The 27061-nt window shown below is 42.5% G+C and overlaps 1 protein-coding gene across 5 annotated transcripts in view; it reads right to left on the reverse strand.

Annotated features, from left to right (window-relative positions):
* Positions 1–27061, reverse strand: part of nrxn3a (neurexin 3a) — a 199470-nt gene that overhangs the window by 162907 nt on the left and 9502 nt on the right. For 4 of the 5 annotated variants that reach the window (XR_009769756.1, XM_061695537.1, XM_061695536.1 and 1 more), the window contains exon 2: positions 12842–13962. Coding sequence is in view for 4 of the 5 variants with exons in the window: in XM_061695537.1 (XP_061551521.1) it covers positions 12842–13526 (685 nt within the window). In the remaining variant the exon portion in view is untranslated. Of the gene's footprint in view, positions 1–12841; positions 13963–26062; positions 26160–27061 lie in introns of all 5 variants that reach the window. The other variant, XM_061695535.1, reaches the window with a different exon arrangement.

Below are 27061 nucleotides of genomic sequence, written 5' to 3' on the forward strand. Positions count from 1 at the left end.
TCCTGTAGTTGCAAAGCAGCCCAAGAGCATAACACTACCAACACAATGGTTAGTATGATGTTCGTTTTTTGAAATGCTGTGTTACATTTACGACAGATGTAATGAAACAAAAGTTTAACTTTCCAAAAAGTTAAACTTTCATCTTGTCAGTCCATAGAATATTATGCCAAAAGTCTTGGGGATAATTCAGATTTCTTTTTGCAATAATAAAACAAGCCTTCATGTTATTTTTTGGTCATCAGTGGTTTTTACCTTGGAACTCTGCCTTGGATTCCATTTTTGCCATGGATGCCATTTTTGCCTATGAAAACTGACCGTAACTGAGGCAAAGGAGGCCTGCAGTTCTTTAGATGTTGTCCTGGGTTCCTTTGTGACCTCCTGGGTGAGTCAACGCTGTGCTCTTTGGGTATTTTTTGTTGGCCGACCACCCCCGGGAAAGTTTCCCATTGTTCCATGCTTTCTCCATTTGTGGATAATCATTCTCACAGTGGTTCTGGTAAGGCCATCAGCTTTAGAAATGACTTTGTAACTCTTTCCAGACTGAGATTGATTACTTTATTTCTCATTTGTTCTCTCTTTGGATCATGGCAGTTTGTTGCAGCTTTTTGAGATCTTTTGTCTTCATCAGAATCAGCTTTATTGGCCAAGTATGTTATAAGACACACAAGGAATTTGTCACCAGCAGTTGAAGCCACTCTCGTATAACAGCAAACAACTACTATGACAAAATATATATTTAGGACATAAAAAACAAGAGTGTGGAGAGTCATTCAGCACTGAAAGTGTACCACTAGTGTGGTGATAATGATATAATGGCAATTGTGCAAATGACACAGTCCTCAAGCAATTTAGAGAAATTCAAAAAGACTAATAGTGCAATGATCTGATATAGTGACATTTGTGCATATGGTGCAGAGAATTCTCAAACACATTAGTAGCCAGTTGTAATCAACAACCCAATGCAAACAGTGCAGTGTGATTAAACAGTGTGTGTACAAATAATGTAGAGGTGTCCTGACATTGATATGCAAATTTGGCAGTATTTTTCAATTAAATTGTAAGTTAACAGTTTAAGAAGTTAATGGCAAGAGGGAAGAAGCTGTTGGAATGTCTGCTGGTTTTAGTATGCATTGTTTGATTGTGCCTACCTAATGGAAGGCGCTGGAATAGGTAGTGACCAGGATGTGGAGGGTCCGAGAGGATTTTGCATGCCCTTGTTTTAGTTCTGGCACCATGCAAGTGTACAGGACTGGGTAGGTGAGTACCGATAATTTTTTGGCAATTTTTTGACTGACCGAGCCAGTCTGATTTTGTCCTTATTTGTGGCAGCACCAAACCAGACTCTGATGGATGAACACAGAACCAATTCAGTGACTGCTGTGTAGAGCTGCCTCCACAGCTTTTTAAGGATGGAGTTGATATTGGTGGCCCATTTCAGGTCCTGAAAAACTGTAATTCCCAGGAACTTGAAGGTCTCGACGGTTGACACAGGGCAGTTGGACAGCGTGAGGGGCAGCTGTGGTGAAGAATGTGGCCTGAAATCCACGATCATCTCTACCTTCTTGAGTGTGTTCCAGGTTGTGTTGGCCACACCAAAGCTCCAGCCGCTCTACCTTCTGTCGATACGCTGGGTCGTTACCGTCTTTGATGAGGCCGATGACTGTGGCTCCTTCTGCAAACTTCAGGAGTTTGACAGCCAGATGCGTTGTGATGCAGTCATTCATGTAGTGAGAGAAGAGCAGCGGAGAATGGACACATCCTTGGGGGGGCCCTGGTGCTGATGGTGCATATGAATGAGGTGGTGTCCCCGAGCCTCACCTGCTGCGTTCTGCCCATCAAGAAGCTGTAAATCCACTGGCTGATGGCTGGCGAGACGTTGAGCTGGGGAAGCTTTGAGGAGATGAGTTCAGGTATTATGGTGTTGAACAATGAGCTGGCGTCCACGAACAGGATCCTCGCGTTGGTCCCTGCGCCGTCGAGGTGATCCAGGATGCAGTGTCGTCCCATGTTGACTGCGTCATCCACAGACCTATTTGCTTGATGGGCAAATTGCAGGTGGTCCAGCATAAGGCGTTCAAAGGACTTCATGACCACAGATATCAGGGTGACAGGTCTGTAGTCATTCAGTCCTGAAATTGTAGGTTTCTTGGGGACTGGGAAGACTGGGGAGTGTTTGAGGCAGGATGGGACTTCACAGAGCTCCAAAGATAAATTGAAGATCCGTGTGAAAAACAGAGCAAGCTATTCTGCACAGAGTCTCAAGCAAGAGGGGGACACACCGTTGCCACTTTTAAAAATCTTTTTTTTTGTTTAAAGAACCGTTTCACATCCTGTACGTGAATGGTCAATGCAGAGGTGTGATGGTGGTCGTCGGTGTTACGGCTGTGTGTGTGAAAGTTTCCTTTTCAAATCTGCAATAGAACATATAAAAGTCATCAGCCCATCCTTTGTTGTTCTGCGCTTGGTGGGATGATCGCTTGTAGCTGGTTAGCGATTGTAATCCATGCCAGACTGATTCAGATTTTTTAGCAGCCAAATGGTTTCTCATCTTTTTTGCATAATTTCTCTTTGCGACGTTGAGTTCTTTTGTCAGCTGGTTTCTGGCCTGATTATACAGGGCTCTGTCCCCATTCCAATAGGCATCCTCTTTAGTTTGGCGGAGTTGGCGAAGTTTGGCAGTGAACCACGGCTTATTGTTATTGAAAGTCCAAAATGTTTTAGTTGGTACACACACGTCTTCACAGAAGCTGATGTAGGATGTAACAGTGTTTGCATATTCATCCAGGCTGCCAGGTGAAGTTTCAAAGACACTCCAATATGTCTAGTCTAAACAATCTTGAAGTTCCATCTTAGCTTCATTAGTCCACTTCTCCACTGTTTTCATCACAGGCTTCACACATTAAGTTTGTGCATGTATGTTGGTATGAAGTGAATTAAACAGTGATTAGACGAGCCCAAAGCTGCACGGGGGAAAGCACGGTCCAAGTCCGTAAGTGTTGTATAGCAGTGGTCTAGAATTTTGTTTCCCTTGGTGGAATAGTCAATGTGCTGCTTGTATTTAAGGAGTTTGTGGTTGACTTTTGCTTTGTTAAAGTCCCCAAGAATAATGAGGGGTGAATCTGAGTGCCTTTTTTCTAGTTCATTTACTTGGTTAGCCAGCGTTTGCAGTACGGTGTCCGTGTTAGCCCTGTGGGGGATGTAAACATGGGCAAGTATGAATGAGGCAAACGCATGCAGCTCATGGAATTATTTATTGTTCAAAAACAGCAACTTCAAGTCTGGGCTGCAGTGTGTGCTGAGCTCCATGACGTCAGTACACCATTTCTTGTTGATATAGAAGCATATTCTGCCACCTTTTGTTTTCCCCGATAGCTTTGTGTCATGGTCTGCTCAGTGTAGTGGAAGCTGGGCAGCAGTACGGCACCGTCAGGGATGCATTCACAAAGCCAAGTCTTCGTGAAGCAGAGGGCGCCAGAGCGTGCAGTCTTTCTGGTCTTTGTCTGGAGATGAAGCTTGTCTTTTTGGTTGGGTATAAAGTGTAGATTTGCGAGGTGAATCGACGGTAGCGGTATTCGAAATCCACACTGTCAGAGCCTAACCTACACCCCGGCGCGCTTTCCTTTGTGGTCTCGTCTTCATCCAATCACCGTAGAGTGAAGACACATTTCAAGTATCCAGCCATCCATTTTCTGTACCGCTTCTCCTCACTTGGGTCGCGGGCACGCTGGAGCCCATCCCAGCCATCTTCGGACGAGAGGCGGGGTACACCCCGAACTGGTTGCCAGCCAATCGCAGTACAAGTGAGTATCTCAAGGAAAAAGCTTTGTGGGTTTGTGAAAGTTGGCAAAAGAAGGTTCAGAGTAGACTCACTAATGTTCATTTTGTCAGATAGGTTCTATTTTAATGTTTTCTTGACTGAACAGGTCTGGAGGTAATTAAGCTTTGGTGTGGTCAGTCAAATTTAAAAAAAAAATTTTTCAACTTTCCCCAAAAATTCATTAGCTACAGTTCATTCATGAATAAACAAGGGGAGCAATTACTTTTTAACATGGTCAGGTGGGTTTGGATAGCTTTTTATCCCCTTAAATCATTAATATTTTTTAAAACTCAATTTTGTGTTTACTTTGTTTTTTTTAGTATTTAAATTTATTTAATGGGCTTAAACATTTAAATGGGGAAATATTTCAAAAATTAACAATTCGAGAATATGTTTTCACAGCACTGTATTCTACCTTTATTCCTTAATTGAGGCATTTTTATAACCTCTTGTAGCAATAAAATTGTTATATATTTTTACGTTTTTTAATCTTGATTTGGATATTTTTGTGGGGCCTTCATGTTTTTCACACAATTGCACACTTTTTTTTTTACTTTCCCTTAAGTGCAGTTCTAAATGGTGAATTTGATTAAAGTCAAACAGAAAATAGAAGCAGTGTCAATTTTACAAAGTTTCTCTGTTTTCCTTTTTTTCTGATGTCTCATAAAAAAAGACACTGAGAAGTTCAGTCATTATATGGTCAATAAAACATAGGTAACATTAAAAATATAATGTTCAATGAATTCTCCACACGACTCTATTATAGTCTGTCCTACTGCATTGTGTTCACAGTGCTGTTAAATGTTTTTTTTGTGACTGTAAGTAACCTAATCTGGAGGTTTATCACTAGCTTTCTCTTCCATCATCAATTTTACTTATCCAGCACAGCACTTCTTCTAATTTCCTGTTCTTTCTGACTTCATTAATTAATATTTGATTAAAGAGTACTAGAGCTCATCTTGTTCACACTGGTCCTAATCGGATATTGCTATAGCAGCTAAATTGCACAGCAGGGCTGCATACACAGCGCTTTCTTGGTATGTAATGCGGCCAAGACAGATTTGTAAATTAGTTGTTTTAAAAGAACCAACTTGACTTGATCAGTTAATCTCATCTAATTTAATGAGATTATCAACTGAGAACATTTCTAGAACTGTACACTATGATGGAATGTAGCTAGAAAGTTAAAGGGCTATATTATCCAGCCAGCCAGCCAGCCATTTTCTGAGCCGCTTCTCCTCACTAGGGTCGCGGGCGTGCTGGAGCCTATCCCAGCTGTCATCGGGCAGGAGGCGGGGTACACCCTGAACTGGTTGCAAGCTAATCGCAGGGCACATACAAACAAACAACCATTCGCACTCACATTCACACCTACGGGCAATTTAGAGTCTCCAATTAATGCATGTTTTTGGGATGTGGGAGGAAATCGGAGTGCCCTGAGAAAACCCACGCAGGCACGGGGAGAAAATGCAAACCCCACACAAGCGGGACCGGGGATTGAACCCCGGTCCTCAGAACTGTGAGGCTGAGGCTCTAACCAGTCGGCCACCGTGCCGCCACTATATTATCCCATATGCTTAAATCAGAAAAGGTCCGCAGCTATGCACTTTTCTGTCTGCGCCCATTCTGCCGTCCTCTTAATTCCATCATTTGCGCGTCTTCTGGCCATGTGCGCACTTTGGGTGGAGTAACCCTAAAGTGTAGGCATTCCTTCTTATATCGGGCCTTGCGCGCATTATGGCAAAGACTTAAGCGCGTTTCCTCATGTACACACTAGAGGCTATAGTAAGTCTAGTGCCCCGGAAAGGTTAAACACCATATTACACGTTTTGATTCCCGCACGTGCTCCAAGCATTCGACGGGTGCTAGCAGCCCGGTGGCTGACTCGGCATGCTGATGGACACCTAGCTGGAGCCATCACCGACTGCTCAACGGCCGTAATCTGTCCCTAACACATTACGGCGATCGATGGTGGAACGTTGGCATATTATGTCATAATAAATAGCTAGTTTTCATGCACGAGCTGTGGGCGGAATTTCGTTTCAAACATGCTGCATGGCGGCTCAGAATTTTGTCTGAAAGCCCCGCACAACTGCAATCATTTTAATGACGCGATGGTTTGTTACATTTTTAATAATTTTGTTCTGATTTGATCTCATCGTCGGTCGTAAAATCAGTTTAAGTGACACGCCGTCATGTGTGACGCAGGTACGGTTGCTGGACAACGCTGATCAACAGCTGGCCACTTGCGTTATTATTTCAAACATGGATTATAATTTATATATTGTACAGTATTTATTTAATAGAGTATAGAGAATACTTCAACATACTTCTTTCAAGTAGCCTGTTCTATGAGCAGTGCTACTCATCTTACTGGACGGCCGTCAACTTCTCGATATCCGCACGGGGGTTAATTTCACAATGAAAGTGTGGCATATTTCCCAAATTGATTTCAATGGCATTTTCTTAAGAAAACGGTGGAATTCTACCCACTTGCAGACTTCAGTGAGTCACGGCTCTCAAGCCGTTATGCGCAAACTGGCCACGTACGCGTGGGGGTGGGGGGAGTAAGAATTATGGCAGAATCAGCATACCTGAAGTATAGATTTACACACCAGCGGGAGAATATGGCCCAATGTGAGTAATGTATCTGGCATTTTCAGAGGCGATTCAAAATCAAGACTACTCTTTCCCCACATGTAACATTAAATATCTAGGCATTATCCATCCATCCATCCATTTTCTGGAGCCGCTTATCCTCACAAGGGTTGCGGGAGTGCTGGAGCCAATCTCAGCCATCATCAGGCAGGAGGCGGGGTACACCCTAAACTGGTTGCCAGCCAATTGTAGTAGCTAGGCATTAATATTGTCTCAAAACCTCCTGAGTTAATCAATATGAATCACATATGACTTGTAGAAAAGATCTTTGCTGATTTAAATTTATTATTTTCTCGCTATTCTCACTTCAATTAAAATATTTATTTTTCAACACAAACACACGTTAAAGTGGTCCAAAACACTTGATGCTGCCTTAATATATTTCTATTCTAAGAATACGTAAAACAGAATCCACCCTTCAGAAAAATAAATCTGAGGGGGCATTGGACACACACAACTCCAGACATTATCTAGTTAGCCAATTGCAATACCTCATCAAATGAGGCTGTGGCTGATGATTCCTCTTACGTCGCAAATGAGTGGTGATGTCACACGCAAGAAATGTAATCTGTTTCTGAACTTTTCCAACATGGCATCAAGGCAGAAGCACTCTGAAATTTGACTATACTGTATTTGACACGATACTGGGGCTACTTTCATTTAATCGAAGGGGGGATTACTTCCATCCATCCATCCATTTTCTGAGCCGCTTCTCCTCACTAGGGTCGCGGGGGTGCTGGAGCCTATCCCAGCTGTCATCGGGCAGGAGGCGGGGTACACCCTGAACTGGTTGCCAGCCAATCGCAGGGCACATAGGAACAAACAACCATTCGCACTCACAGTCATGCCTACGGGCAATTTAGAGTCTCCAATTAACGCATGTTTTTGGGATGTGGGAGGAAACCGGAGTGCCCGGAGAAAACCCAAGTAGGCACGGGGAGAACATGCAAACTCCACACAGGCGGGGCCGGGGATTGAACCTGGGTCCTCAGAACTGTGAGGCTGACGCTCTCACCAGTCGGCCACCGTGCCGCGCCGGATTACTTCCAAAATAACAATTTACTGGATACTCTGTATGCTCTGTTGCTATACTAATGTAGCGTCCAATATAATAACACAACAGCTACATTAGTGTCACAGTTGGATTGAGCATAAATGACGTGCTAAAGATGCTGCTGTTACTGTTACTCTGGTCACTTGTGAGCTGAGTTCAATTTAAAAAATATATATCTGTGTAGTGTGCATATGTAGGCCTAAAGGATGCCAGCTTGCGCTGTGCAAATGTTTGTTAGTCAAACCCCAGTCCTTGAGAAAGTAGCAGCAGCCAGTGGGTTAGATAACTGGGCTCTTAGCCTGCTGGTTTGCACACTTGAATCTCAATCTGAAGGACAGGGTCAATGCAGTTTGATCCTCAGGCAGGACTGCACCAGATGACCACCGTTACACATGCACGCTAAAAAAAATTAGTTTGTGAGTTTATGTTGGACAAGGGCGACTTCAGATGCACTACACCTCAGACGCTACATTGTATGTATGTTACGTAAATCCAGAAAATCGTCCGTGATTCTCTTACCATTCTATTGTGCCAGATTTCTGGCACTTGGATGTAGCGGACATCCACCAAAATCGTGTTTTTCACGACCATAAGGCGGACTTAAATTCTCTCGCGGCACGCATTATGTGTGCATCACACAGTTTAAACTGAAAGCTATCAGCTGCTTTGACTGTTGTCCGAGCTTTCGCGAAAGCCGGCATCATTGCTGAACAGCCCCCCAGCAATGAGATTGACTCCAACAATGATGAGAGGGAACACAGCATGTTTGATGGAGAACTTGTCCAGCTGTTAATTTCGGATACAGAAGATGAGGACTTTGATGGATTTGTGGATGAGGATTGATCAAAAATAGCGTGAGTACATTGCCAAATGCTTCAATAAAGTACAAGCGAACTCAGTTTTGCTCCCTTTTTAAAAACATATGCTAGCATATATGCCAGCATATGTTTTGCATGCGTGCATGCTATCGTATGTTTTAAGATAGCGTATGTTTTACCATGCCTGCGCCCAATAATGCGGTGCGCCTTATGTATGTGTTAAATACAGAAATAGACCCCGTAACTGAGACTGCGCCTTTTAATACGGTGGGCCGCGGAAATACGGTAATCCTTGTTCTTTTCTGCTGACATTGTTAGGAAATCCCTTTACCACCACATTTTTGAAATTTTTAATTCGTCTGAGATTTTCTGTGGTTCTGACAGAGATGAAAATGGCGTCCAAAATCACAGGTTCATAGGATTCTGACACAATTTAAACGATATGGATGTGATGAACAATTATTATTCTTGTTTTCTGTGAAGTTTGAAGTAACTCTGACGATGTGCTTAGCTCGAGTGGACACTGAAAAATCTGAAAATAGCCTTTCTAAACATCACATTCTCGTCACAACTCATAAGAAATATAATCGCATTTGTCATTTGTCATAGAGTCATGGTTTCGGTCACACATTTCCTATTGATTTACATTGATTTCCGGATAAAAGAATTTGGGCCGATTTGCGATATTAAAAGTGGCATGAAATCCTTAATCTTTATCTGCTTCTTAGGAACTAGGGTTGATTTTATTCATGTTTCAAATCTCTATCCAATGATATCCTCTTTTTTGATATACAGGTGGTTTGGAATGTTTACTTAAACGTATGAAAAATGAATGAGGGTTAATGTAACTGCAACCGTGCTACTATATCACACTCAAATGCACATTTACGGCTCTGCTAGAGGAGCATCTATGTACATATTGTACATTACACTATATCACAATGTACAGAACGACAGTGTACATTCCTTGAAAACTGGTTGTACTACCAGATATTGTGAGTGTTTTTCCACTGGATATTTGTGTTTTATTGCATTTTTATTCATCTTTCACCTATTAAATTGTTTTTCGGTTTGTATATAAAATATGAATAAATTGAGAAAAGATCAGAGAAAATTGCCATGAATTTCATTTCATTTTAAGGAAAAGTACTATTTCAGGATGTATAGCGATATGATTTAGATACCTGTATATCATTATCAGAATATAACATTTTGTCATATCTGAATTGTATTATTTCATTCTCTTACCCAATGATAATCGATGAGAATCGACAAGAGATTCGATAAGGAATCAGAACATTCAGCAGTATGGATAATGAAATCGGAATATTTTACAGCCACAGAGTATTTTACAGCCACAGAAAAAAAACTCAGAAGTTTCAAATTTCTTGATCTCAAGCGCTAATTCATTACATTTACCAGTCACAAAACAGGAAAAATACCTGTCTACTGACCATTACCACTGGACACCGATCTGTGATAATAAATTCATGACTAATAACATACATTTACAGCTAATCCAATTTGAGGTACTTCATAGAGAACAAATAATGACATAATATAGTATGCAGAGTAGGTTTTTCTCAATCTGACAAATAAACTGACAAAATATATTTTCATGCCCTTGGGCTATGCACTCCCGTTAAGCACTTCTGGTCTTTAGTTACAGAGAAACTCCTTTCTGTCCTGAACTGAATGATTTCAATATCTCCACGTATGTGCTTAATCATCAGGGTGCAGGTCAGCAGTGCCCCATAGCCTTCCCGCCTTATCCCCACCTGCCACACGTCCTTCAGTTTTAATGCACTACATTACACTGAGGGTCTCACAAACAAGGTGCGGGGCCAATGATTTCCACTTGGTGACCTGGTAATCATAGTAAATGGGGTGGGGAAGTGGGTAGTCACTAGGCACATGGCATGGCTCTAGTAGCCAGGCCCCTTCTGGTTGTTTGGCTGCATTCATGAAAAGCTCTACACCTGCTGAATTCCTCGCACTTTTGTTGTCAATTTGTGTGTTTGTGCAAGAATATGTCAGTTTTGGGTCATTGTGTTTATGATGAAGAGATTTTAAATACCATAATTTCTCGTGTATGATGCATATTCCCACCCCACCCACACCTCACATTGTCAAAAGTCAATAGTGCACATTATACATAGGTATAGGGGGAAATGGAAAAAACTTTCACATTTTATAAATGTATGGCAGCATGTAGATGTTTTTTTTAATGAAAAAGCCGTACACTTTCATTAAATATGCTACCGCCACCTAGGGGTTATGAGAAAGGTGTACACTTTCATTCTAATATGCCACCGCCAACTAGAGGTTATGAAAAAGGTGTAGCCTACACTTTCATTCCAATATGGATAGATATGTACAGATATGTACGAACCCCTGTACAGATATGCAGGGACTGCATATCTGTACAGTTGTGCGCATAAGTTTACATACCCTAGCAGTATTTTTGAAATACTGTTTTTTTTTTTTTGTAATATGACTGATAACTGAACAACAATCATTGGTTTATGGTTGTTGTTTTTTAATGATACTACTTTTCTGAAATGCTTGATAGTTTAATTTGAGTCCCATTAAAATAAAAAATTATTTGTTTCGGCTGGTCCTTCATGTTTTCTTTAAAGAATTGTACCCATCTTACAAATTCTGCCTGGGTAATTAAACACATGAGCACAACTGTGTGTTTTCTCATTTACTAAATAAAAGAAGGGCTGTGAATTTCAAAATAAGAGCAAGTAAATGAAAAAGAAAGTATTACGTATTCAAATAAAGTGCTTAACTTCAGAATAATTCTTTGAAAAAAACTAACAAAATACAGATAATACTTCATGTTTTGATCATATGGGTAGAAGCAAAATCATGCGTTCTAAAAACGCATTTTACACAGGTAGAAGGCTTTTCCAGAATTTTGAGGTCAACTTTGGTTGTACTTATTATAGATGGGTGCGCATTATCCACGAGAAATTACGGTAATTGGAATCAGTTTAAATAGTTTTGATTGGCACTGGGTGTCACGGTGGAAGACTGGTAAGCACATCTGCCTCACAGTTCTGAAGACTGGTGTCCAAATCCCGTCCCCGCCTGTGTGGAGTTTGCATGTTCTCCCCGTGCCTGTGTGGGTTTTCTCCCGGTTTCCTCCCACATCCCAAATTCATGCAAGGTTGGTTGATTGAAGACTCTAAATTATGGTATGAATGTGAGTGCAAATGGTTCTTTGTTTATATGTGCCCTGTGATTGGCTGGCGACCAGTTCATGGTGTACCCACCTCTCGATATATGTAAAGCGATATATGTATATATGTATAGCTATATATGTATAGCAGTAAGAAAGGGAAGGTGTTTTGTACTTGGAGTGCAGGGTGAAAACACATTTGGGAGTAAGGTTGTTGGGGAGACTGGGGGCCTTTTTAGCAGTGCACCGCTGCAATTCCCAGCACAAAAGAATGTGATATAAGGCACCTGACATCTAGTGATTGGATAATGAAAAGGGGCCTGGGGAGCTCCATTCTCTCAAGAGGCATCCTTATCAGCGGCTGCAGGACCATGTCATTAGAATGTGTTGTACTGGCGAGCAGTATTTAGATTAGCTTTCAGATTTTACAGCTGTCACACACAGACACCAATACATACATGAGGGACAATAACAGTGAGAGCCCGGCAAGCTCACAAAGTCAAACCACCCGTGAACTGGCAACACTTGGTGAAGTATCTGAAACAATCCTTTGAATAGTGAAATAAAATAAAGTAAAAATTGTATGACATTTCAAGGTCATGAAGGTACCATATAATTTCTATGATGTGCCACTACAAATGTACATTGTGAAAGCAAAGAGTGTTCTTGTTGATTATTTGTATTTGACTTCAGTTTTCTCACCTATTTGTTATTACATTATCAACAACGGGGCCCCCAAAAGGCCGAAGGCAGGCCCACTTAATTGTGAAGATTCACTATAAGGAACGCATTGACACAAACCATTAACAATTAATCAGAGATTTGACAAGACACCTAACCACCCCACTGAATTTTCATTCTTTTGCCGACATGTATTTTGTTTGGACAAATGCTGGTTTCTGTTGAAGCACAGATGTACCAAAAATTTACAAATTGATGAGTTTGATGGGAAAGAATGTCAGTTGCGTACTGTGTGTTGGCGGCACTTGAGGACACCGTAGTAGTAGTTGTAGTAGTAGATTCGAGTAGTGGTGGTAAAAGTAATAGTACTAGTGATGGTAGATGTAGTTCTGGTCATCATTTAAATTGAATCATCCAGGTTGCTGCCCCCAACTGTATTTTACTACTCCCTTTATACTTGCTTTGCCTCTCCCTCCCCTACTCATTTAATCGTTGTGATGACCCGGTTTGCCAATACTTTTGTCTATATTGTGGATATTACAAAGAACTATTGTTAAAATGTCATAGTTACATTTTAATTTTGATGTTGGTGAATGAAAATAACAATCTTAAGAAGTGTTTGTTACCTTCTGTGCAGAAGCGGCCCTTGTATTCTGTTTTGGAGCAATCGCAGACTGGTTGTCCGTCCACCGCTGTGCATTTTCCGCCATTCTCACATGGGTTCACGGTGCACCACCCCTCAGACTCCAGGAGTACTTTGAGACTTCCCAGAAACAGAGGCTGTGACTTGCCATATTTCAGGTCTGTGATTGTGCCCTTGAAGGGCTGCATGTTTCGCACTGTAGGCAGTGTGAGCGCACCACTGCGGATATCCTGAGGCACTCCACCCAGGAACAGGTCACTCACAATTTTCATGTACTGGCGCTGAGGCCGCACCTCATCTGCTTTGGCCTTTCCGTCCAGTGCCAGAACAGTGCGCAAGTTATACCTGCTTAGAATTGCAAAGTGCCAGTTGTTGTCATCCACCCTTCTGTCAGACACAACTGTAGTTTCAGCACAGTCAATGCTAAAACGCAGCTGAAGAAGACCCTCAACCACAGACAGCTGCAGAAAGTCACAGTAGCCTCCATCGTCAAAGTACAGCAGCAGTGCCTCTGAGAAATCTGTCTTAAACTGGAAGCTGAGATCACCACGGATACTGGCATCCCAGCGGAGGTAACGAGCCCACTGACCTGGTGTGCCTAAAAATTGCAGGCCCATACATGTGCTGAGGAACATCTGCAGCTTGATATAAAAACTTATGAGATCCATACTTGAAAAAAATATATTAATCCAACAGGATATTTGATTGGAATTCAGTCTGGTTAGACTAATTCATATTTTTTTAGAGCTCGCTATAGAAAAAATATGTATCTAAAGTGACAAGGGCAGTAAATGGATAACAGTCGTTGCGGTTAACAGTCTTGAGGCTGATCACATAAGGTAATTGTCGAGTAGCTGGCAGGCATTGGTCTTTGCTTCCCTCCTGAGGGTCCACACAGGCATAGGAGGTGACTTATAGATAGTTGTTTTTTATTTGCTTTGTTTTTCTTTTACACTTCCGTGCATATGTCTTCAAGACTCATGGTCCAAGGTTCTGCTGGAAACAAATCCTCTGGATATACTGTTAAGCAGATCTTTCTCCTTCATGTTGCACACTGGGAAATTAAGCAGACGTGGGATCTGCTCGTCTCTCTTTGCTCCATTACTGTCAAAAACAGAGAAAAGGTGGCGGTCACAGAGGGTTAAACAGCAACAGCCATCACATCATACAGTTTTTTCTTGCTTTTACCCTCATCATAGAATTGTCCCTTTCAGTAGGTTTATTTAAAATCTGTACATTTTTCAGTCACAAATGAATTATCCAAAAGAAAACAAATGGAATTTGTGAGATAATGGTTAAAAAATGAAAAATCTACATATGACATACATATGGTAACATAATAATTCTCAATCAAAAGGCCTGTACAGTCAAATCTTGTTTTTTTTCACAAATTTACTTATTAACAGATTTTTTTGTGGAACCGATCTAACATTTTTTTGCAAAAACCCTCGCTTATTAGCATTTTTATTTTATTTTTTTACCCGATCCCCTGCTCATTGACTTTTTAAAAAAAAATTTCATGGCAAATGAGCATCAATTATTTGCAGATTTTCGCGCGTTGCGGTCAGGCCACATCCCTGTCCACTGCGAAGAGGTAATTATTATTATACAATATTCATATATCCATCTTCTTTCGCTTCTGTTGGGTTGCGGGGTCCCTCTTCCCACCCACTATGTCCAGCTATTCTGGGTGAATCTCAATGCATTCCCAGGACAGCCAGGAGACATGTCCAGGGTGGTCTCCGGGGCCTCCTCCTGGTGGATCGTGACCAGAACACCTCACCTGGAAGGAATACAGGAGGCACCTTAACCAGATGCCGAGCCACCTCATCGACTCTAGTTCTTCTTGATGACAAGATGCAGTGGCTCCAATGTTCGCCTCTCCCAGATGTCCAAGCTTCTTAACCTTCTGTACCTCTAAGGGAGATATTTCTGCCACTTGTATCCATAATCTTGTTCTTTCAGTCACGACTCATAGCTCATGACTACAGGTGAGGGTGCAAATATAGATCGGCCAGTAAATCGAGAGCTTCATCTTTCTGCTCAGCACCTTTTTCACCACGACAGACTGAGTCTGCATCACGGCCAGCACTGCACCAACCCGCCTATCAATCTTTCGCTCCATTCTTGCCTTTCTTGTGAAAAAGAGCCCAAGATACTTGAACTCCCCCACTTAGGGCATTATCTCCTCCACAACCTGAAGAAAGCACTCCACCCTTTTCTGACCGAGGACCATGGTCTCAGATTTTGAAGGTGCTGATTATCATGCCAGTCGTATAAAACTTGGCCACAAACCACTACACATGATTAAGCCAACAGAACCACATCTTCTGCAAAAAGCAGACATAATACAGAGGCCGCCAAGTTGGACTCCCTCAATGCCTCAGCAGCAGCTAGAAATTCTGTCCATGAATAGAATCGGTGACAAAGGGCAGACTAGGCAGAGTCCAACCCTTACTGGGAATGAAGCCGACCGACTGTTGGCAATGCAGACCAAACTCTGACACTGGTTGTAGAAGCACTGTCCAGCCCGTGTTTGGAGGTCCGGCACCCTATAATCCTGTAGCACGCCCACAGGACTCCCAGAGGCACACGGTCAAACGCCTTCTCCAAGTTCACAAAGCACATGTAGACTGGTTGTGCGAACTCTTACGCACCCTTCAGGACCCCGCTGAGGATGCAGACCTGGTCTAACCCTAACTGTTATTCAGCCAAGATGAAAACTATCCAGAGGCACTGTCCCGTGTGTCCATACAATGTTGCAAAGACATTTTAACCACGAGAGCCCCACAACATCCAGAGCCTTCAGGAACTCCTTAGGAATCTCATCCACCCCCAGGGCCCTGCCATCGAGGAGCTTTTTAATCACATTGGCGACCTCAACCCCAGAGATAAGAGAGCCCACCTCAGAGACCCTAAACTCTTAATATATTTTTGTAAAGATAAAATGCCTGTGTATCGAAATAAATAAAGACGGTTGTGTGAGATCGAGACAGGCGTATCCTGGGAGAAGGAACAGAAAAGACTGACTGTATATTCACTAGCCTAAGTCATTTGTCTGAGCTTATTTCTAAAGGTTTTAAGATTTGTTGTTTGCCTAAAAATGAGTGGTATTTTCTGGCACCTTCCACCCTACCCCCTACTCAGAGTATAAGATAAAGAGCACCCCTTTGTTTAGGCAGACACATGGTTGCGCCACATGAAACTATCTGTCGTCAAGGCGTTGTTACTTCTTGCCAATCAATGACCGACAACTGTCTATTTGGTCTCTTGGAACTTCATTGGCTTTTCCTGACATAAAAGAACTCATAATTGGCTGGTATGAATACTTTTGGCTAATATTTTCCCTCAACTTTAACACTCTGCCTCCTCATAGGAAGGCATCTCAATGATCGTTCTTACTTATAACGGCCGTCCAGGTCTCACTGTCATTGCCCACATAAGCATTGAAGTCGCCCAGCAAAACGAGGCAGTCCCTCGTGGTATCGCTCCTCAGCTCCCCCTCCAAGGACTCCAAAAGGGGTGTGTACGCTGAGCTGCTGTTTGGTGCATAGGCACAAACAGCAATTCAGACCCATCACTCCACCCAAAGATGGAGAGAGACCAGCCTCTCACCCACTGGGATGACCTCCAATGTACTGGTATGGAGCCATGGGGCAATAAGTAGGCCTGCCCGGTTCGGCGCCTCTCAGTGAGGGCAACTCAAGAGTGTGTCAAGCCATTTTTCGAGGCAAGTCTGACTACAACTAGCTAGAGCCTCGCAACCTTGCACACCAGCTTAATCTCCTTCCCAGACAGAGAAGTTCCACGTCCCCAGAGTCAGCTACTGTAGCTGGGACCGCCAAGGTCCTTACCTTCTGCCGCCACTCATCTCACATCGCATCCGACCACCTCGGCACCTCCCACAGGTGAAGAGCCCAAGGGAAGAGGGACCCATGTTACCTCTTCGAGTTGTGCCTGACCAAGCCCTATTGGTGTAGGCACTTGCCAATGAGACCCACGTCCAGGCCTGACTCCAGATAGGGGCACTAGTGCCCTGTGGCCGGGTGAGAGAAAACAATGTCCATTAATCTTGTTCATCATAGGGTTTTTTTGTTTTGTTTTTGTTTTATAGCTGTGCTTTGTTTGGTTCCTCAACCTAGGATCTGTGGTTCCCCTGAGGCGGGGTACACCCTGAACTGGTTGCCAGCCAATCGCAGGGCACATACAAACAGACAACCATTCGCACTCACATGCACACCTACGGGCAATTTAGAGTCTCCAATTTATGCATGTTTTTGGGATGTGGGAAGAAACCGGAGTGCCCGGAGAAAACCCACGCAGGCACGGGGAGAACATGCAAACTCCACACAGGTGGGGCCGGGGATTGAACCCGGGTCCTCAGAACTGTGAGGCTGACGCTCTAACCAGTCGGCCACCGTGCCGCCTGATATATATATGGCATCTGCTCTCACTCTCATTTACAGTGTAGATATGTGTGTGTCTCTTTCTGTATTCAGTAGGATTCAGCAAAAAAAAAAAAAAAAAAAAAAAAAAGATTATATATACATTCACACCTATATATATATATATATATATATATATATAGGTGTGAATGTATATATAATTAGATAACAAAGTGAGCATACAATTTGTAAAAAAAAAAAAAGGAATGCAAAAGAAAATCATTTGTTTATATTGCAGACGGCTCACAGCTAACGTACGTAGTGTATGGCTGGTAGTCAACCATGTTAATTAAAAGTGCTTTTATACTGGTGCATTTTTCCTCCCTCACAAAGGTTGTTTGAAGTTATCGGTCATCTGCCGAGTAAATTAATCCCATTATTCTCATGGCAAAGCATGACTATCAGTCAGCCAGGCAGAACGCCTTTTATCTGATGATGAGTCTGGAGAGACAGCTTTTTGCTGAATCCTACTGAATACAGAAAGAGACACACACATATCTACACTGTAAATGAGTGAGAGCAGATGCCATGGCTGAATTCGAAGCTGTAAGAATGAAATTTTCTCGGCTCCATTGTGCACAGATGCTGCAAAGTGTACAACAGACATGCACATGAAGCTGTCATTGTAATGCGACCAGCAAAAGAAAACTTATTCTTAATATGAAAGATCTGTCCAAAAAGGTTAGATTTTTTTTTCTACACAAAGTTTGTGAGAAGAGATCCCAAAAGAATGTAACCTTTAATCAGCATTTGCTGGGTGGACTAGTTTCTGCGCCAGAGTGAAGCTGTAGTGAAACAAAAACTTGGCACCTATTTGTAATATGTATTCGTGCCAATTACAGGTCTGAAGTAAAATAGGATTTCCTTCTTCAATTAAGCAAGTCAGGTGGGCATGTTTAGGATTGTTCAGCCTAGCCAAAACTCTGGAGTCGACTGAACACTATTTTGGTTTGTAGTGATTATTGGACAGGAGGCTTAAAATTAAATAAACTCTGTATCTGTAGTGAGAGGGCTGAAGGGCTTGCGTTCAGCTTTGATGAGTTCAGTCACCTTCTCAGGGAGAACTTCACTTTTCAAATATTATTCAACTTTTATATAATTCCCTGCTTGCTTCATGCTCATTTTGAATATGCCCTTTGAGAATATTTTTGTCAAATCTATTTCGGTTTAAAATCAGTATTCCGACCACCAGTGATGCAGAGGAGGCTCAAAGTAACCAGTACCAAAAACATCCATCCATCCATCCATTTTCTGAGCCGCTTCTCCTCACTAGGATCGCGGGCGTGCTGGAGCCTATCACAACTATCTTTGGGCGAGAGGAGGGGTACACCCTGAACTGGTCGCCAGACAATAGCAGGGCATATAAAAATAAACAACCATTCGCACACACATACACACCTACGGGCAATTTAGAGTCTTCAATCAACCTAGCATACATGTTTTTGGGATGTGGGAGGAAACCGCAGTACCCGGATAAAAACATGTTGTGTCATGCCTCTTATTATGATTAATATTGTGTGTAATAATATATTATATTGTTGGGTGATGAATAATTAATATGAGGCGCCGATAACATATTTCCACATTCAACTTCATCCAAACATGCTGTGAAATGTATTCGAAATGTTGGAAAATATTGGAACAGAAGGGTTGATGACAGCCGAATTTCTTACTGTAGTCATGAATATAAACTGCTGAAGAGATGTTTGTTTTCCATGTTTTGTAAAAGTACAAAGGCGAACTTACAGGAAACTGTTTTGTAACTAGTTGAATGGATCAACCAGAAATAAGGGTCATAGAAGTCCCTAAGCCTTCATCCCTGCAACCATTTATACAATGTCACAGGATGAAGAAATACTTAATCAAATAACAAGTAAATAAAAATCACCATTTAAAAACAGTATTTTATGTTTGCCTGGGTTTGTGTTGGATTTATCTTACCAAACATTATAATGAATAAACACAAAAGGAATGAAGACGTTGGTCATTTTACTCATGAGGAGGGCGCATGGGAGATTGTTCAGGTTACAGCCTCTCTACACGCTCTAAACAATCTCCCCCGTCGCTCCTACATTTATTTGAAAATTGGAGGGTTCTACAAGACATAATGTTCTAAGCATTAAGACACAACACAAAACATAGGACCAGACGACACCTGTCCCGTCCCCGACCACATCCGATGACGTCCTTGGTCAAGGCGCCCTTCCATCAAATGTTGCTGAGTCATCTTCTTGAAGCCGAGACATCTTTCTATCTAAATATTGTCCATAATACTAATGCAAGCTACTAATGCAAAATACTAATGCAAGCTACTAATGCAAAATACTAATGCAAGCTAAGCAAATAAATGATAACTACTAAAATATATCTAACAGTTTGTCTAATATTTATCTGAAACAAAGTAGGAACACTAAGAACTAGAGAAAAAATACAAATTAGAGAAGGGGGAAAATAATATATCATGGCACTGTATATGTCCTTGTTGGACTTTGATGTAAAGTGGTTTAATCTCACTATGATCATTCATTCATTCATTCATTATCCATACCGCATATCCTCACTAGGGTCGTGGGCGTGCTGGAGCCTTGGCTGGCAACCAGCTATCTTCGAGCCTCTCGCTCGAAGATAGCTGGTTGCCAGCCAATCGCAGGGCACATATAAACAAACAACCATTCGCACTCACATTCACACCGACGGCAAATTTAGAGTCTTTAATTTACCTACCATGCATGTTTTTGGAATGTGGGAGGAAACCAGAGTACCTGGAGAAAATCCACGCAGGCACGGGGAGAACACGGGGGGGAGAACAGCTAACCTACAATTCCATTGCAACATGCTGCCAATTGTTTTGTCTTGAGTTTGTTATCGGGCCAATTATATACTACTCGTGCACTCACTGTAGTAGTCTCGCCACGCTGCACTATTTGCATATCTGTATCTGTTGCATATCTGTTGTTGAGCAATACTGGCCACTCATGCCAGAGTAGCATCTTCACCCGTTTGCACACTGACTGAGGAGTATCTGCAACATTTGCACAATCAACATTGTCCCAGATTATCGCACTACTAGTCACTTTAAACTGCATACATTCCTTGAAGTCTCGGCGCCCTTTGCACAATGGTCATTGCACCGGGCTATTGCTATATTAGTGATTCAAAGTGCGAGAGGACTCTGTATCTTTTTGCACAATTCATCCATCCATCCATTTTCTACCGCTTATCTGAGGTCGGGTTGCGGGGGCAGGAGCTTTAGCAGGGACGCCCAGACTTCCCTCTCCCCAGCCACTTCATCCAGCTCTTCCGGGGGGATCCCGAGGCGTTCCCAGGCCAGCCGAAGGATGTAGTCTCTCCAGCGTGTCCTGGGTCGTCCCCGGGGTCTCCCCCCCGTGGAACGTGCCCGGAAAACCTCACCATGGAGGCGTCCGGGAGGCATCCGAATCAGATGCCCCAGCCACCTCATCTGGCTCCTCTCGATGTGGAGGAGCAGCGGCTCAACTCTGAGATCCTCCCGGATGACCGAGCTTGTCACCCTATCTCTAACGGAGAGCCCGGACACCCTGCGGAGGAAACTAATTTCGGCCGCTTGTATCCGGGATCTTGTTCTTACGGTCACGACCCACAGCTCATGCCCATAGGTGAGGGTAGGAACGGAGATCGACCGGTAAATTGAGAGCTTCACCTTCCGGCTTAGCTCCTTCTTCACCACAACAGATCGATACAAAGTCTGCATCACTGCAGACGCTGCACCGATCCGCCTGTCGATCTCCCGTTCCATTCTTCCCTCACTCATGAACAAGACCCCAAGATACTTGGGGGAGGATCTCATCCCCGACCTGGATAGGGCATGCCACCCTTTTCCGACTGAGGACCATTGTCTCAGATTTGGAGGTGCTGATTCTCATCCCAGACGCTTCACACTCAGCTGCGAACTGCTCCAGTGAGAGTTGGAGGTCACAGCTTGATGAAGCCAACAGAACCACATCATCTGGAAAAAGCAGAGATGCAATACTGAGACCCTCCTATCCAGCAGCCCTGAATAGACCTTACCAGGGAGGCTGAGGAGTGTGATCCCCCTGTAGTTGGAACATACCCTCCGGTCCCCCTTCTTAAAAAGGGGGACCACCACCCCAGTCTACCAATCCAGAGGCACTGTCCTCGATGTCCACGCGATGTTGCAGAGGCGTGAGCCTTGAGGAACTCCACGCGAATCTCATCCACCCCCGGGGCCCTGCCACCGAGAAGCTTTTTATCCACCTCGGTGACCTCAACCCCAGAGATAGGAGAGCCCGCCTCAGAGAACCCAGACTCTGCTCCCTCATGGGAAGGCGTGTCGGTGGAATTGAGGAGGTCTTCAAAGTATTCTCCCCACCAGCTCACAACGTCCCGAGTCGAGGTCAGAAGCGCCCCATCCCCATTATACACAGTGTTGATAGTGCACTGCTTCCCCCTCCTGGGACACCGGATGGTGGACCAGAATTTCCTCAAAGCCGTCCGGAAGTCTTTCTCCATGGCCTCACTGAACTCCTCCCATGCCCGAGTTTTTGCTTCAGCGACCACCAAAGCTGCATTCCGCTTGGCCAGCCAGTACTCATCAGCTGCCTCAGGAGACCCACAGGCCAAAAAGGCCCGATAGGACTCCTTCTTCAGCTTGACGGCATCCCTCAACTCCCACCTTTCACAGAACTTTTTGCACAATTTTCAACAAAAAAAAAAATCATAATTTGTACCGGCATTACCAGATAACTAGCAACCCTTTATCGCTCCGTGTCTTTGTGAATGGCTTTATGTCTCAAAAGTATTCTCTGTCAATTGACTGTCTGTTGTCGTACGAGAGTGGCTCCAACTACCGGAGACAAATTCCTTGTGTGTTTTTTGGACATACTTGGCAAATAAATATGATTCTGATTCTGATTCTGATTCTGAAAGAGTACCACAGATGCATTATTTGCCTCGAGGGTGTTGATGGAGAAGTACAGAGAAGGTCAGAAGGAGCTACATTGTGTCATTGTGGATCTAGAGAAAGCCAATAACAGAGTACCCAGAGAGGAACTGTGGTACTGCATGCGGAAGTCTGGCGTGGCAGAGAAGTATGTTAGAATAGTACTGGACATGTATGAGGGCAGTAGAACAGTGGTGAGGTGTGCTGTAGGTGTGACAGACGAATTTAAGGTGGAGGTGGGACTGCATCAGGGATCAGCCCTGAGCCCCCTCCTGTTTGCAGTGATGATGGATAGGCTGACAGATAATGTTAGACTGGAATCCTCGTGTACCATGATGTTTGCAGATGACATTGTGATCTGCAGTGAAAGCAGGGAGCAGGTGGAGGAACAGTTAGAAAGTTGGATGCATGCACTGGAAAGCAGAGGAATGAAGATTAGCCGAAGTAAGACAGAGTACATGTGCATGAATGAGAGGGGTGGAGGGGGAAGTGTGAGGCTATAGGAAGACGGGATAGCGATGGTGGAGAGCTTTAAATACTTCGTGTCAACAGTCCAGAACTATGGTGAGTGTGGTAAGGAAGTGAAGAAACGGGTCCAAGCAGGTTGGAACGGGTGGAGGAAGGTGCCAGTTGTGTTATGTGACAGAAGAGTCTGCTAGGATGAAGGGCAAAGTTTATAAGACAGTGGTGAGGCCAGCCATGATGTACGGATTCGAGACAGTGGCACTGAAGAGACAACAGGAAGCAGAGTTGGAGGTGGCGGAAATGAAGATGTTGAGGTTCGCTCTTGGAGTGACCAGGTTGGATAAAATTAGAAATGAGCTCATCAGAGGGACAGCCAAGGTTTGATGTTTTGGAGACAAAGTTAGCGAGAGCAGACTTCAATGGTTTGGACACCTCCAGAGGAGAGATAGTGAGTATATTGGTCGAAGGGTGATGAGGATGGAGCTGCTTGGCAAGAGAGCTAGAGAAGGTTGATGGATGTCGTGAGGGAAGACATGAGGGCAGTTGGTGTTAGAGAGGAGGATGCAGAAGATAGGCTTACATGGAAAAGGATGACATGCTGTGGCCACCCCTAACGGGACAAGACGAAAGGAAAAGAAGAAGAAGAAGATGATGAGCTTGATGCCTCGCAGTGCAAAAATCTCATCTGCAACCCTGCTTTTACAGTTGTGATAAAATTGAACTCACCCATTGTTTGTATCTGTTTGTATCTGTATCTGTTCAAAATCACAAGTTAAAACAGATGGATGTTTCGATTAAAATTAAGTTGCTGCATTTAATTATGTGAATGCATTCACACATTATTATTCCACATTAAAAATTCTTTAGTATTATTATTCTGGGTTTTTTTGTCCATTAACTACTTCCACATTTTCATCTGATTCACATCATCAACATATTTTTCTCATTCAAATATTACCCACATTTCCCAGAATTCCACATTTTACACCCAAATTTTCCCATCCATCCATCCATTTTCTGAGCCGCTTCTCCTCACTAGGGTCGCGGGCGTACTGGAGCCTATCCCAGCTGTCATCGGGCAGGAGGCGGGGTACACCCTGAACTGGTTGCCAGCCAATCGCAGGGCACATAAAAACAAACAACCATTCGCACTCACATTCACACCTACGGGAAATTTAGAGTCTCCAATTAATGCATGCTTTTGGGATGTGGGAGGAAACCGGAGTGCCCGGAGAAAGCCCACGCAGGCACGGGGAGAACATGCAAACTCCACACTGGCGGGGCCGGGGATTGAACCTGGGTCCTCAGAACTATGAGGCTGACACTCTAAACAGTCGGCCACCGTGCCGCCCCAAAATTTCCCATTCATTCAAAATGAGACGTTCAACAAAATGATAAAAATAGATCTCCAAAACACATTCACACATTACCCACATTTTTCACCGACATTTCACATTTTCCCATATTAAAATACCCACATATTCCCACATTCTGCCATATTCTACCTTATTCCCTCCTGCTTCAACATTTATTGAGCGAGTCAAACCTTTCCAACTACAAAATATTAACCACGGTTCACACGTTCTCACATTAACCAAATTCCACGTAATTACAGATTCAAATAACCAGATTTTTTACACATTCCGACATTCCACATTATTCCTTCCTCCTTCAACATTTCTTGACCGATTCAAACTATTCCAACTGCAAAATATTTTCCACATTCCCCAAATTCCCACTTTACACAAATTCCAGTTTTCACCCACAGTTCACATTTTTCCCACATCAAGACAAATTCTAAATTTTTACCTCCTCCCACATTTTTTACCAATTCAAACCCTTCCAACAACAAAATATTTTCCACATTCCCCAAATTCCGACATTACACAAATTCCACAGTTTTCACCCACATATTTTACTTTTTCCCTCCATCTTCCACATTTCTTGACTGATTCAAACATTCTAACGACAAAATATTTTTCACATTCCCCAAATTCCCATGTTACACAAATTCTACTCTTTTCAAAATTAAAATACCCACATTTTCCCCACATGAACACAAATTCTACATTATTTCTTCCTGCATCAACATTTCTTTACCAATTCAAACCATTCCAACTACAAAATACTTTTGGCATTGCCCAAATTCCCTCATTACCCAAATTGCACATTTCCACTCACATTTCTCATTTTACAACGATAAAATACCCACATTTCCTCCTCCTTCAAAATCTCTCAACAGATTCCTAAATTCTACATTATTCCCTCCTGCTTTAACATTTCTATACCGATTCAAACCATTCCAACTACAACATATTTTTCGCATTTCTCACGTTCCCACATGACCCAAATTCCACTTTTTCACCCACATATGACATTTTATGTTAAAATACTCTTATTTTCCGCACATGACCAGAAATTCTCCATTGCAGTATTTCTTCCTGCTTTGTTTCTTTACCGATTCAAACCATTCCAGCAACAAAATATTTTCCACACTCCCCAAACTCCCACATTACCCAAATTCTACACTTTTCCACATTAATATACCCACAATTTTTCCCACATTAACACAAATTGTACATAATTGCCTTCTGCTTCAACATTTCTTTACCGATTCAAACCATTCCAACTTCAAAATAATTTTGACATTCTGCAAATTCCCTCATTACACAAATTGCACATTTGCACTCACATTTCTCATTTTACCACAATACCCACATTTTATCCACATTATGATCTGTTCTACATTATTCCCTCCTCCTTCAACATTTCTCAACGGATTCAAACCATTCTAACTGTTCAGCTCATTTCACTTCATTCCATATAATATCTATGTTCTTCCATATCATTCAATACCATTCCATATGATTTAAGTCAGCATTTCAGCATTCATACACAATTTTTCCTGAAATTGCACAGTTGAGTTACATTTAATTTTGAAGGGGTTTTACAGAAAAAAAACATGTCATGATTATCGCTGCGCTATAGGTTTATCCTCATCTAATAAACACTGCATATATTTTAGTTTAGAAGTTTTTTTACAGAAAGAATTCAAGTTTTGTTTTTATTGTTGATCTGCAGGTTTTTGAAGGTACTACATTTATGTTGATTGTATTTATTTTAACTTAAAATGGTACACCTTTCCTTATGCAACAACTATTTTATACATTGTTTAAAAAAATAGATAGTTTAATGGTAAAAGTTATTGTTGTTAATTAAATAACCATGTCAAAATAATTACATTTTAGCACTGTAATTGCAATGTCGCAACAATGTGGAAACATATTTTTATTTGCCTAAGGTTATCACATCGTCAGAATCTTATGCAGTAACTCCATTCATTCATTTTCCGTACCGCTTATCCTCACTGGGGTCGCAGGCGTGCTGGAGTCTATCCCAGCTACCTTCGGCCAAGAACTGGTCACCAGCAAATCGCAGGGCACATACAGCGGCTGAAATAAGTATTTAACACGTCAAAATTTTTGTCACTAAATATACTTCCAAAGGTGCTATTGACCTGAAAATTTCACCAGATGTTGGGAGCCAAGTAATCCATAGATACAAAGAAAGTAGAACAAATAATCTCAGAAATTAAGTTGTGTGTAAAAATGTGAAATGACACAGGGAAAAAGTATTGAACACATGAAGAAAGGGAGGTGCAAAAAGTAATGGAATGGCAAGACAAAACCTACAATCTATCAATAATCAAACAGCAATCCAGCCCTTGTCAGTGCAAATAAATATCAACTGGTTCTATCCCAATTGATGGGCTATAAAAAGGTCTCATTGCCAAGGTGAGTCAAAACACATCTCATGATGGGGAAGAGCAGAGAGCTGTCTCAAGACCATCGCAAACTAATTGTTGCAAAATATAAAGCTGACATTTGTTACAGGCGCATATCTAGGCTTCTATACGTTCCAGTGAGCACGGTTTGGACCATAATACCTAAGTGGAAAATCAATTATACCACCATAGATTTGCCTCAATCAGATCGCAAGATTTCTGACAGAGGACTGCAAAGAATAATCAGAAGAATTGTCCAAGAGCCAAGGACCACCTGTGGAGAGCTTCAAAAAGACCTGGAATTTACAGGTACTGTTGTCACAAGGAAAACAGTGATTAATCCACTCCACCGCCATGGCCTGTATGCACGCTCACCACGCAAGACCCCATTGCTGAAAAAAAAAAGCATGTCAAAGCTTGTTTAAAGTTTCTTGAAGAACATTTGGACAACCCAGTTAAATACTGGGAGAATATAGTCTGATCTGGAGAGAAAAACTGGACTGTTTGGATGCCATAATGCACACCACGTTTGAAGGAGAAATGGCACTGCACATCACGCTAAAAACACCA

Source organism: Phycodurus eques, chromosome 14, assembly GCF_024500275.1.
Source record: "Phycodurus eques isolate BA_2022a chromosome 14, UOR_Pequ_1.1, whole genome shotgun sequence".
Classification (NCBI taxonomy): Eukaryota; Metazoa; Chordata; class Actinopteri; order Syngnathiformes; family Syngnathidae; genus Phycodurus; species Phycodurus eques.